General features: G+C 40.8%; 1 protein-coding gene across 1 annotated transcript in view; it reads right to left on the bottom strand.

The window, feature by feature from the left end:
* Positions 1-12,064, bottom strand: part of gmds (GDP-mannose 4,6-dehydratase) — a 203,075-nt gene extending 191,011 nt beyond the window's left edge. Inside the window, exons 1-2 of the mRNA XM_061975613.1 lie at positions 11,832-12,064; positions 1,273-1,317 (exon numbers count right to left, since the gene is read on the bottom strand). Of these exons, the coding sequence (XP_061831597.1) occupies positions 1,273-1,317; positions 11,832-11,900 (114 nt within the window). The 5' untranslated portion in view covers positions 11,901-12,064. The remainder of the gene's footprint in view (positions 1-1,272; positions 1,318-11,831) is intronic.
* Between the last annotated feature and the right edge of the window lie 1,037 nt (positions 12,065-13,101).

Raw genomic sequence — 13,101 nt, 5'->3', positions numbered from 1 at the left:
TGTTCTGGGCTTCAGACATGATTTTGTGTCAGAATTTCTTGAGGAAAAAATGCCTGGTTAGGCTTTGTGTATGTAGTGTGTGCCTTTCTTGCTTTACAGCTATGCTGTTATTATGCTGTTTGTTACTTATGTATGTTATGTTGCAGCTATTTAAAATAGTTTTGTCAATTTGTTCTGGTCAGAAACAAATTGGCCTTTGTAACATATCTTTGTCTTTGTGTGTTGTATGTCGACCACATTGCTTAGCAGAGTTCAGTGATACAAATGTATGTCAAGTTGATCAACAGATTGTATTATTCTCCAGTGCAATAACAGTACTGAAATAAAGGCTAAAAGGGCATTAATTGGAGCTTTAAAAAAAAAAGAAGAAAAAAAGAAGTAACTAAATAGTTACTTTTCACAGTAACACATTACTTTTTGGTGTAAGTAACTGAGTTAGTAACTGAGTTACTTTTGAAATGAAGTAACTAATAACTATAACTAGTTACTGTTTTTCAGTAACTAACCCAACACTGTATATATATATATATATATATACATATACATATATACATTAATTAATTAAGGTTTAATGTTATTTGATTACTCGATTGGGATATTCCATAGAATACTCGATTACTAAAATATTTGATAGCTGCAGATCTACTTCATAATAATCATAGCGCTTTGACACTATTTCCACATTTACACAAACATTTACACACTGATGGTGTGAGTTGCCATGCAAGGCACTAATCACGGCCCATCAGGAACAAGGGTAAAGTGTCTTGCCGAAGGACACAACGGAGGTGACGACGATGGCGGAAGCTTGAATCGAACCTGGAACACTCAAGTTGCTGGCACAGCCACTTTACCATCCAAGCAAAGCCACCCAGTCCCCTTTATTTTGAAAAGTATAGAAAAGTATCAAAGTACATTTTGGTACCGGTACCAAAATATTGGTCTTGTGACAACCCTAGTTAAATAAAACCTCTGTCTTGTTTTCAATTAATACTTAGGCCGACTACGCTACTGTATTTTAATGTTGGTTATCACAGTGGTATTTAAAAAGCCAAACATTTTCTGAGGTGGTACTCTGTTAAAAAGGTTGAAAACTACTGGTTTAGATGAAAGGTTACCCTGCCAATTTGGAAAGACAGATGTTCCCCGAAGCCGCTGAAAGATCTGGTGCGGTGCCAATTATAAATAATTTTATGTCTCACACTTAAGAACACAGGATAAATGTGCTTACATTTACAAAGGAAAGGGTCAAAATTAAGTGTTCTTCCATACCTCATATCCTTTGGAGAGCAGAAACTCCGCCAAGTATGACCCATCCTATAGACGACAGAAAATAAAGTGACAAATATTATAGTCTGAAAAAGACAAAGTCAAACTTTAGGGATGAAGAAGCAATCACATTCTTAAATATAAACATCCCAATGACACTGGCACTGGGACCAGGTGGGTAAAGTGTCTTGCCCAAGGACACAACAGCAGTGACTAGGATGGTGGAAGCGGGAATCAAACCTGGAACCCTCAAGTTGCTGGCAGCGTTGCTCTACCAACCGAGCCATGCCACCCCACAAGTATATATTTGTTTGTATTATAAGCATTGTCTATATATTTAATGATACATATTTGTGTTTTCGTTCATTAATAGTATCAACTTGTCAGCTTTTTTTTCATTTGATAATGCCTTCTTCATTAACTATACAACAAAAAATCATTAACACGCCATTTCAAATATATGTATTTTTTAAGTAATAACTTTGTGACATGAAAAACCCACAAATAATGTAAAAACATGGTGTTTACTTTTTGATATCAATATAAAACACAAATCAATTTGCCTAATGAAGATAGTCAAATAAACAAGCTTTTTACTTCTCCAACAACAACATGTGGTTCAGTGCAACAGTTTGGCCCCAAAAAGAAACAGGAGCAGGGTTTCCCCTCGACTGCCAAGATACATGTGGCAGTGGGGGTGTGGTTATGGGTGTGGTCACATGACATCATTGAGTACTTTGCATAATTTGCTTTTTTTTTTTTTATTAAAAATGCTCGAAAAATGAATACATACATTTATAAACAATCAGTGTTGGGACTAACGCGTTACAAAGTAACGCGTTACTGTAACGCGTTACTGTAACGCCATTAGTTTCGGCGGTAACTAGTAATCTAACGCGTTATTTTTTATATTCAGTAACTCAGTTACCGTTACTACATGATGCGTTACTGCGTTATTTTACGTTACTTTTTATGTAGTATAAAGTGTGTTTTATCGGAGCGCTGCTGTGTCATCGTTCTGATTCTTCTTGTGTCACAAGCCGGAGAAGAGAGACGTGCGCTCTGTGTGTGAGTGTGGGGAGGGAGGAGAGGAGAGAGAGAGGGAGGGAGGGGAGGGGAGGGGAGGGCAGGGGAGGGGGGCGTGTCTGATCATGGCGGAGCCAGAAGTCGAGTTTGCTAACATGGAGATATTTTCACTACTTTTCTTTTGTCGAGCACAAAGAAAAGAACATTTTAGTTAAATGTAAATTGTGCTTTGGATCAAAGATCCCATCTACTGCCCAAAACAGCAATTCAAATCTGCTGAAACAAGCTACAAAAGCAACATGCTTCGACGAAGCTAGTAAAGAGACACAGAGACTCTGATGCCACTTCACCTCCACCATTTAAGGATTAAGTCTGCCTCTTCTCATCATTCACCGCTGAAGGTACACACTCTGTCAATCAATGTTCCCTCTAATTGTTGATGTGTGTGAGCAAACGCAAAAATTCCCTGAGCATTGAGTGGAGCTCATGTGAGCAACTTTAGACGTGCACACTGTGGCTACACCAGCAGCACACCTGGCCCAAACCTCACTAAATAACAAGTTACATCTCCATCCATCCATCCATTTTGTACCGCTTGTCTCTTTCGGGGTCGCAGGAGCCTATCTCAGCTGCATTCGGGCGGAAGGCAGTGTACACCCTGGACAAGTCCCCTCCTCATCACAGGGCCAACACAGATAGACAGACAACATTCTCTTATTATTATAATCAAATGACAGCAGTCATTTCCATTTTTAATATAAGTGTTTAGGCCCACTTACAATGACAATAACAACAAATATTGTTTTTCATGAACTGTGTACTTGTATTGTTTGTCTGGGTGGAGGTCCTGCTTTGGAAATAGTTTGTACCCCTTTCATTTAGTTCCCATTAAAACATTGACATGTTGCACAATGAGATGTAAGCAGGGGATCATGTGTACATTCCTGCAACTTCCTGTTTGTAAAAAATATATTTTTTATTAGTATTTATTTAATATACTAACAGCATTTAATGATTAATATTTATAAATTAAGATTCCTAATAAATGACACTAGAATAAGCACACATTTGATTGGTAAATCATAGTGTAACGACCTGGAATTACACTTTATGTGTGGTGTTGGAGTTGTCCGACTTTTTGTGTGGCTGTAAACGCATCACTGGCTAAGTGCCATATGTGCAAGTGTTGGCACATGTGAGAAAGAGCGAGTGGCTGCTGTTGATATAACAAAGTAGCTTTTGGTCTGGTTTGTACTGCAGAAAATGACCACTTTTGCTAGATATCATTTTTTTTACTAATGTTTTGGTGATGTGTTTATGGCCGACAATAAAGAGTTTTGCTCAGTAAAGAAAATGCCTGGTTAGGCTTTGTGTATGTAGTGTGTGCCTTTCTTGGTTTACATCTATGCTGTTATTATGCTGTTTGTTACTTATGTACGTTATGTTGCAGCTATTTAAAATAGTTTTGTCAATTTGTTCTGGCCAGAAACAAATTGGCCTTTGTAACACATCTTTGTCTTTGTGTGTTGTATGTAGAGCACATTGCTTAGCAGAGTTCAGTGATGCAAATGCATGTCAAGTTGATCAACAGATTGTATTATTCTCCAGTGCAATAACAGTACTGAAATGAAGGCTAAAAGGGCATTAATGGGAGCTTTAAAAAAAAAAAAAGAAGAAAAAAAGAAGTAACTAAATAGTTACTTTTCACAGTAACGAATTACTTTTTGGTGTAAGTAACTGAGTTAGTAACTGAGTTACTTTTGAAATGAAGTAACTAGTAACTGTAACTAGTTACTGCTTTGCAGTACCTAACCCAACACTGTAAACAATTCCTATATTAGTATTACCACATATTTTATATAATTTTTTCCATATTTTCAATTGCTGCTTATTTTACTTTGTACTTTGAGATTTTTTCAAGTATCTAGAGACTTTTAATGAGTCTACTAGCAACAAATCTAGCATCTTTTTCTGGTATTATAAAATGTACTTGTAGAACCAATCCCAATGTTCCCTCTCACTCATTACCACTAGCCCTCACACACTACCACTACACCCTCAAAATGAAGCAACAAGGGGTAGAGCTTTGCAAACCTCCCTAAGAATTGGGACACCACATGCTACGTCACTGCATAGTTTACGTTCAGGCACGAAAGCGACTACATAGTTACGTTTGCACATTCGTCCCACTGAGAGTTGTTCCTGACCCCAATATTTTGTTACAAAAATGTATATCTTTCTGTATTTCAATTATTTTTGACAATTTTCAAAATAAAAAGGGGAACACTTAAAATGGCAATTTTTAAAGAAAATCTTAAAAACGTATGTTTCTTATTGCACTTAAACAATTTTAAAATATTGGGATAGGTTGAGCCGCTGCTCCTCCACATCGAGAGGAGCCAGATGAGGTGGTTCGGGCATCTGGTCAGGATGCCACCCGAGCGCCTCCCTAGGGAGGCGTTTAGGGCACGTCCGACCGGTAGGAGGCCGCGGGGAAGACCCAGGACACGTTGGGAAGACTATGTCTCCCGGCTGGCCTGGGAACGCCTCGGGGTCCCAAAGGAAGAGCTGGACGAAGTGGCTGGGGAGAGGGAAGTCTGGGCTTCCCTGCTTAGGCTGCTGCCCCCGCGACCCGACCTCGGATAAGCGGAAGAAGATGGATGGATGGATGGGATAGGTTGATTGGCAACACTAAATTGGCCCTAGTGAGTGTGAATGTTGTCTGTCTATCTGTGTTGGCCATGTGATGAGGTGGCGACTTGTCCAGGGTGTACCCCGCCTTCCGCCCGATTGTAGCTGAGATGGGGAGATGGGCTCCAGCGCCCACCGCGACCCCGAAGGGAATAAGCGGTAGAAGATGGATGGATGGATGGATGGATGGATGGAATTCAAATTAAAAGGCGCATTAAACACGTGTTTTTTTTTTCTTATTGCACTCAAAGAACAGTTTACAATCATTTTACATATATCTTGACATAATCTACAATTAGGTTAGATTAGAATAGAAAGCTTTATTACTACATTGTATCAAATTGTTCATGGTTTAGAGTTGCTAATTTTGTTCAAGACAAATACAATCATTAGTAAATACTGAAAACAATAAGGCTAAAACTACACATAAGACATGTAGCAGTTAAAACACATATTGTTAAAGATAAAACACAAATTAAATAGTGGGAATTTGTCACACAATTCAGTCAATTCACTTGCATTAGTTTACACTAGGGCAGCACGGTGGTACAGGGGTTAGTGCATGTGCCTCACAATACGAAGGTCCTGAGTAGTCCTGGGTTCAATCCCGGGCTCGGGATCTTTCTGTGTGGAGTTTGCATGTTCTCCCCGTGACTGCGTACTCCGGCTTCCTCCCACCGCCAAAAACATGCACCTGGGGATAGGTTGATTGGCAACACTAAATTGGCCCTAGTGTGTGAATGTTGTCTGTCTATCTGTGTTGGCCCTGTGATGAGGTGGTGACTTGTCCAGGGTGTACGGTGCCTTCCACCCGAATGCAGCTGAGATAGGCTCCAGCACCCCCCGCGACCCCGGACGGGACAAGCGGTAGAAAATGGATGGATGGATGGATGGATGGATAGTTATACTACGTGGGCAGTTTGGACTGCACTAATAACTTTCAACAAGCCAACCAGCTGTTTGAACATCTATGTATCTATATAAGCACAGGGAAAGCAGTTTACTATATAACCTGCCCTTCTTAAAACTCCCTGTGCAGATCAGAATATGTGTTATGTTTACCTAAGTTTGAAAGAAAGGTGGTAATGTTGTATTGACACATTTAACGAGGCATGTTTTAAAGCGCTTGCAGCGCAGCACTTCCATGTTTAAAGCGTCACTTTTATTGGTAGTTTTGAAGCCCAAAGACCTCCACATTGCGCTCTTTATTAATCGGTAGAATAACAATTTGTTGTCATTATTCCTTTTGACTCTTTTTCTGCTTGTATGTGCTCAGGTGTGCATTTTGACACACGAATGTGCCGCGCCTCAGCTCAGCAATGTCACTGCCGCACCGGAGCATATGTGGATGATTTTTTATTTTTTTTTCCCAAAAGGAGAGTAGTACCTTTTTTAATTCATTAGTACCACTGTACTTTATTAGTAGCAGTGTACCGTACAACCCAAGAAACCGGTCAGCAATGGAGTTAACGGCTGAGATAATTTTTTTATCATTCATCATTATTCGGTTGATAAATAAACAAAGAACTACACAGAGAAAAGACGCCATCTATGACTGTTGTCTCTTGTGAGGTATGTAAGGTATGTAACGTTAATGTTTTCCCATTTGCAAGCTTTTCATAAATATTTTTGCCTAACGTTAGCTAGCGTAGCTAGCTGGCTAATGTTACAAACTAACGTTACGAACAAACATGTAATATATCTTATAAATTATGCAGAAATTTGGGAATTATAGGGCGAATCAGCATTAGAAATCCCTCACTCTGAAAGGCTAGATTCATACCCCTCATTATGTTCACTACTCCTACATTAAAAGAGTCATTAGGACCCTCACAGGAACACGCAAAAATGTAGGGATAGGCCCAAAAAATTAGGGCTAGGTGATGTATTGGGACTGGCCCAAGTTCTGTACCTCGATGTCCCTGACGAAAGAGGCGAGCTGCAGAGAGCATGACCCTTGCTTCGCACTGTTGCTACAGTTGAACTTTCTCTCGTTAAAAGCCGCCACTGTCCTCTTAATATTTTCATATTTTGTAAATAGCTGTCTCCGGGTATATCTAGGTCTGAGATATTGTATATATATTAGGGCTGGGCGATATATCGATAGACGCGATATATCACGGGTTTGTCTATGTGCGATATAGAAAATGACTATATCGTGATATTCGAGTATACGTTCTCACGCAGTTGCTTTTAGCTGCGGGCATTACACTACAGGCTCTTCTCACTCTGTCTTGTCGCTCCTTCTCACAGAAAACAAGTGCACCTTCTTACACACGTCACATACTGTCACGTCATACGTCACATATGTATACGCCCTCCTTGAGCAGAGAGGTAGCAGCATGGTTAAAGTTAGCTGTGATGCGAGTGGGAAGACGAGGGAAAGAAGGTGCGAATCTGGTAACGAAGGAATAATTAATTACCAAGAAAAACAGCAGGGGGTCCATCATCTGGCAGTGGTTTGGCTTCAAGTGGGAATATGTCGAACAGACAACCGTAATTTGTCAAGTGTGGGGCGAAAGTGTTGCTACAAAAAGTAGCATTACTGCTAATATGTAGCATCATTTTAAAAGTCACCTGAAGAGTGCTTGAAACTCCGCATGTCAACATCTTTGGTGCCACACCATCAAAATGCCGAGGCAAACATTTCCACATCAACACCGTATGAAAAAAAGTCTACAGAAGGAGATAACATCAGCAGGAACCTACCACATAGCGAAGGACGAACACTATTTGATTTCCTATTATGCAGCTCATTTTTATTTGACACTTATTGAAATATCTTGTTTGACATCATGTTTTAAACTAATCGCTTGTTTTAAAATGTCTCTGACAATCTTGCACCTTCTATTTTGGAAATGACATGAATGTTTGTGCCACTGCGTAATAACTGTTTAATAAATACAGTTTTGGTAAATTGACTTAGTTGTGATTTCCTTCTCTGCCTAAAAGTTTAAAAGTAGCATATATTAATGCAGTATGAAGAAGAATGTTTTAATGTAGACACATAGAATCATCATACTGCTGTGATTATATGCATCAAGTGTTCATTAAAGGCTAAGGCAAAATATCGAGATATACATCGTGTATCGCGATATGGCCTAGAAATATCGAGATATTAAAAAAAGGCCATATCGCCCAGCACTAATATATATATATATATATATATATATATATATATATATATATATATATATACATACATATATATACACACATACATATATATATATATATATATATATATATATATATATATATATACACAGATATATACACATATATAGACATATATATAAATATATATAGACTTATATATACACATATATATATATATATATACATATATATATATATATATGTGTATATATATATGTATATATAAGTATATATATATATATATATATATATATATATATATATATATATTAGGGATGTCCCGATCCGAGACTTGGATCGGATCGGCCGCCGATATTTGCCAAAAAATGCGTATCGGCAAGGCATGGGAAAATGCCGATCCAGATCCAGTTTAAAAAAAACTCTGGTCCGTGTTTTCCAACGCACCGATTTAAATAATACATTCCACTTTTCTGCTGCTCCCTAATTTCCGTTTCGCATTTTCCAGCACACCTTCAACACATCCACAGGTTTGTGGATTCTCACCCAGTTGTTTTTAGCTGCTGGCATTACATGACAGGCTCTTCTCACTTTTTCCTGTGTCTCCTTCTCACAGACAGCAAGCGCACCTTCTTACACACGTCACATACTGTCACGTCACACGTCACATACTGTCACGTCACACGTCACATACGTATACGCCCTCCCTGAGCAGAGAGGTAGCAGCATGGCTATCGTGAGCTGTGATGCTAGCACAACCGGGCTAGCAATGTTCCCTCTAAGGTGCGCGCATGTGCAATTGCGCACTGCTCAAGCGTCCTCTGCGCACGGCAAATCCATGCTACGCACAAAATCAAATAAAAAAATAAGCGCATAACAATTTTCGATACACGGACACGACAGAGAAAACAGTTTTCGTCATCATTGTTCAAACATTGTAACGTCTGTCGAGACGCTTATCTCCATTCGGTGCCACACGCCCACACCATCAAAATGCCGAGGCAAACATTTCCACATCAACACCGTATGAAAAAAATAGTGATTTTTTTTAGTTGTGATTTCCTTCTCTGCATGAAAGTTTAAAAGTAGCATATATTAATGCAGTATGAAGAAGAATGTTTTAATGTAGACACATAGAATCATCATACTGCTGTGATTATATGCATCAAGTGTTCATTCAAGGCTAAGGCAAAATATCCACATATATATCGTGTATCGCAATATGGCCTTAAAATATCGCAATATTAAAAAAAGGCCATATCGCCCAGCCCTAGTTCAATGATGCCATTTCTGTTTGTCATGTATAATTTTGTCTATTTTGTGTTTATCCTTGAATAAACAGGTCAGGTTTCTTGTTACCAACCATTGTGTATTGTTCAAACTCCCCTAATTCAGCTGGCTAGTTGTTATCAAGAGTATTAAAACCCTTTTAAACATGATTCTGACAACTAAGTAGGCTAAATAACTTTAAACTTTAATACATGCTCGGATAGGCCAGTATCGGTATCGGATCGGATGTTCAAAAACAACATCGGTATCGGATCGGAAGTGCAAAAACCTGGATCGGGACATCCCTAATATATATACATACATATATATACACATACATTCACATATATACATATATATATACATATATATACACACACACACACACACACACACACACATATATATATGGGTACTCTGAGCAGCCGTTTGGCGCGTAAGCGCAAACAACAGTCAGGACCCGTCCCCCCACCCGAAGGCGGAGGGAGGCTACCCTCTCGTCCACCGGGTTGAACTCCAACGTGCAAGCTTTGAGCAGGGGGGAAACAAGAATTCCCACCCCAGCCCGTCGCCTCTCACTGCCGGCAACGCCAGAGTGGAAGAGAGTCCAGCCCCTCTCAAGAGAACTGGTTCCAGAGCCCTTGCTGTGCGTCGAAGTGAGTCCGACTATATCTAGCCGGAACTTCTCCACCTGCGCACTAGCTCAGGCTCCTTCCCCCCCAGCGAGGTGATGTTCCACGTCCCAAGAGCTAGCTTATGTAGCCGAGGATCGGACCGCCAAGTGCCCTGCCTTCGGCTGCCGCCCAGCTCACACTGCACCCGACCTCTATGGCCCCTGCTATGGGTGGTGAGCCCAAGGGAGGGGGGACCCACGTTGCCTCTTCGGGCTGTGCCCGGCCGGTCCCCATGGGGACAGGCCCGGCCACCAGGCGCTCGCCATCGTGCCCCACCTTCGGGCCTGAATTCTGGTTCTCGCCCGGAAAAGGGTGGAGTGCCATCTCCGGGTTGGGGAGGAGACCCTGCCCCAAGTGGAGGAGTTCAAGTACCTCGGAGTCTTGTTCACGTGTGAGGATCATGAGATGGACAGGCGGATCGGTGCGGCGTCTTCAGTAATGTGGACGCTGTATCGATGCGTTGTGGTGAAGCTGAGCCGGAAGGCAAAGCTCTCAATTTACCGGTTGATTTACGTTCCCATCCTCACCTATGGTCATGAGCTTTGGGTTATGACCGAAAGGACAAGATCACGGGTACAAGCGGCCGAAATGAGCTTCCTCCGCCGGGTGGCGTGGCTCTCCCTTAGAGATAGGGTGAGAAGCTCTGTCATGCGGGGGGAGCTCAAAGTAAAGCCGCTGCTCCTCCACATCGAGAGGAGCCAGATGAGGTGGTTCGGGCATCTGGTCAGGATGCCACTCGAACGCCTCCCGAGGGAGGTGTTTAGGGCACGTCCGACCGGTAGGAGGCCATGGGGAAGACCCAGGACACGTTGGGAAGACTATCTCTCCCGAATGTCCTGGGAACGCCTCGGGATCACCCGGGAGGAGCTGGACGAAGTGGTTGGGGAGATGGAAGTCTGGCTTCCCTGCTTAGGCTGCTTCCCCCGCAACCCGACCTTAAATAAGCAGAAGAAGATGGATAGATGGACGGATAATTGTCTTACAAGAATATTCCCGCTATACTTGGTGGAGGTAAGCTACTGTAATAGCTACAGCTCTCCCTGGGGTACAATCACTGTTTTATCGTGCCACCCCTGAAAAAATGTCTCTGTGTATAACTTGTGTAAATGAACAGTTGTGCATATTTTTGACATGAGTTATAACATGCAATCAAAGGGGAAATGTATGCTACAGTGTCACCATTTAATTTAGTTTTCAATTTCCTCTCCTAGATTGATACTGTAAGTGGCTTACATCAGAAACTATAAATCTATGACTATTTCGATTCTTGACAGCCACATAAATGTCCAACTTTTGATTCAAACATCGCTGTCACATTGTCTTGGTACATTTTTTGTGACTGCCGTAAGATGGCGGCATCGCTTCCGTAGCGAAGCAGTAGGCGGACACAGGCGCCTTGAGTGAGGATGTGAGCGAGTAATAAAACCAGGAAATGTTCGGAAGTCTAGATCTTAGTAGACCAATTAACATTGCTCCAGTCATGGACAGAAAACTCCCTGAAAGACCAAGCCTCCGTCCGCTGCATCAACTTGGTTTCGTGGAGGATGCAGATCCCGAATTGTGCCACGGCTAATGTACGTTCACGCAAGTGAACAAGTGCTGTCGTGTCCATTATGTTACACATTTAAATTCTTAGTTATCACGCACTTGTTGTATAGCATTCGTGTATGGTTTACATTTAAGATTTCGAATTTTACATAATAATTGCTAATGTGAATATTACTCAAAACAATGCACACACTTTAAACTGCTCATTCGATGAAAAAGTAACAATCCTTACAGTACCTGCCCCGTGATACCAGTGATAACAGCCACTTTCCTCTTCGTCCTTGGATCTCCGGAGCACTCTGCCATGCTTTTACTTATTAAAGCCAGAACCAGAAAAAGCTGTCAATGTAGTTTACAGTGGGATAGATAGACCTCCCTTAGCATACGTATTTAAAACAAATATGCTTCGCTCTTCGTATGAAACACCGCTAAGCAGGAAGAAACTGTTTAACCAATGAGAGGAGAGCAGTAGACAGCGTCAATGAAGAAGGACAGCATTCATAAAGACTGGCGCTTTCATTTACAGCGCTTCCTGCAGGATTTAGTTAGAATTACATCGGTGACTCTATGTTGCAAGTCGCTTAATTTGGGTTTATTTTCTCAAGTCGGTTGCACATTTTATGAACTTAAATAAAACAGGTGTGTCTAATATATTTTAATTACTTTGGTTAAACTCATTTTTATAAGAAACATGTAAAATGATTGTATTTAAATCATTGAATGAAATACATTTTAATACAACCGACTCCATTCATTTGTGCTTATTAAAAGCAATACATTTAGGTTTGTCCAATTTAAATTACTTTTATTTGGTCTCAATAAAAACACATACAGTACAGGCCAAAAGTTTTGACACAGCTTCTCATTCAATGTGTTTTCTTTATTTTCATGACTATTTTACATTGTAGATTGTCACTGAAGGCATCAAAACTATAAATTAACACATGTGGAGTTATGTACTTAACAAAAAAAGATGAAATAACTGAAAACATGTTTTATATTCTAGCTTCTTCAAAATAGCAACCCTTGCTCTGATTACTGCTTTGCACACTCTGTCCACATTTCAAATTGTTTTTGGACACTGTGGAGGTCCTGTCCTCCGGAACAAAGAGGAAAAGTACCATCCAGATTGTTATAGGCGCAAAGTTCAAAAGCCAGCATCTGTGATGGTATGGGGGTGTATGCCCAAGGCATGGGTAACTTACACATTTGTGAAGGCACCATTAATGCTGTAGGTTTTGGAGCAACATATGTTGCCACCAAAACAACGTTATCATGGACGCCCCTGCTTATTCCAAGAAGACAATGCCAAGCCATGTGTTACAGCAGCATGGCTTCCTAGTAAAATTGTGTGGGTACTAGACTGGCCTGCCTGTAGTCCAGACCTGTCTCCCATCGAAAATGTGTGGCGCAATATGAAGCCTAAAATACCACAACGGAGACCTCGGACTGTTGAAAAACTTAAGCTGTACATCAAGCAAGAATGGGGAAAAAAATTCCACCTGAA

Source organism: Nerophis lumbriciformis, linkage group LG14 (genome assembly GCF_033978685.3).
Source record: "Nerophis lumbriciformis linkage group LG14, RoL_Nlum_v2.1, whole genome shotgun sequence".
NCBI classification, from domain to species: Eukaryota; Metazoa; Chordata; class Actinopteri; order Syngnathiformes; family Syngnathidae; genus Nerophis; species Nerophis lumbriciformis.
The sequence above is the reverse complement of the archived record's forward strand: the minus strand, read 5'-3'. Positions and strand labels throughout refer to the sequence as shown.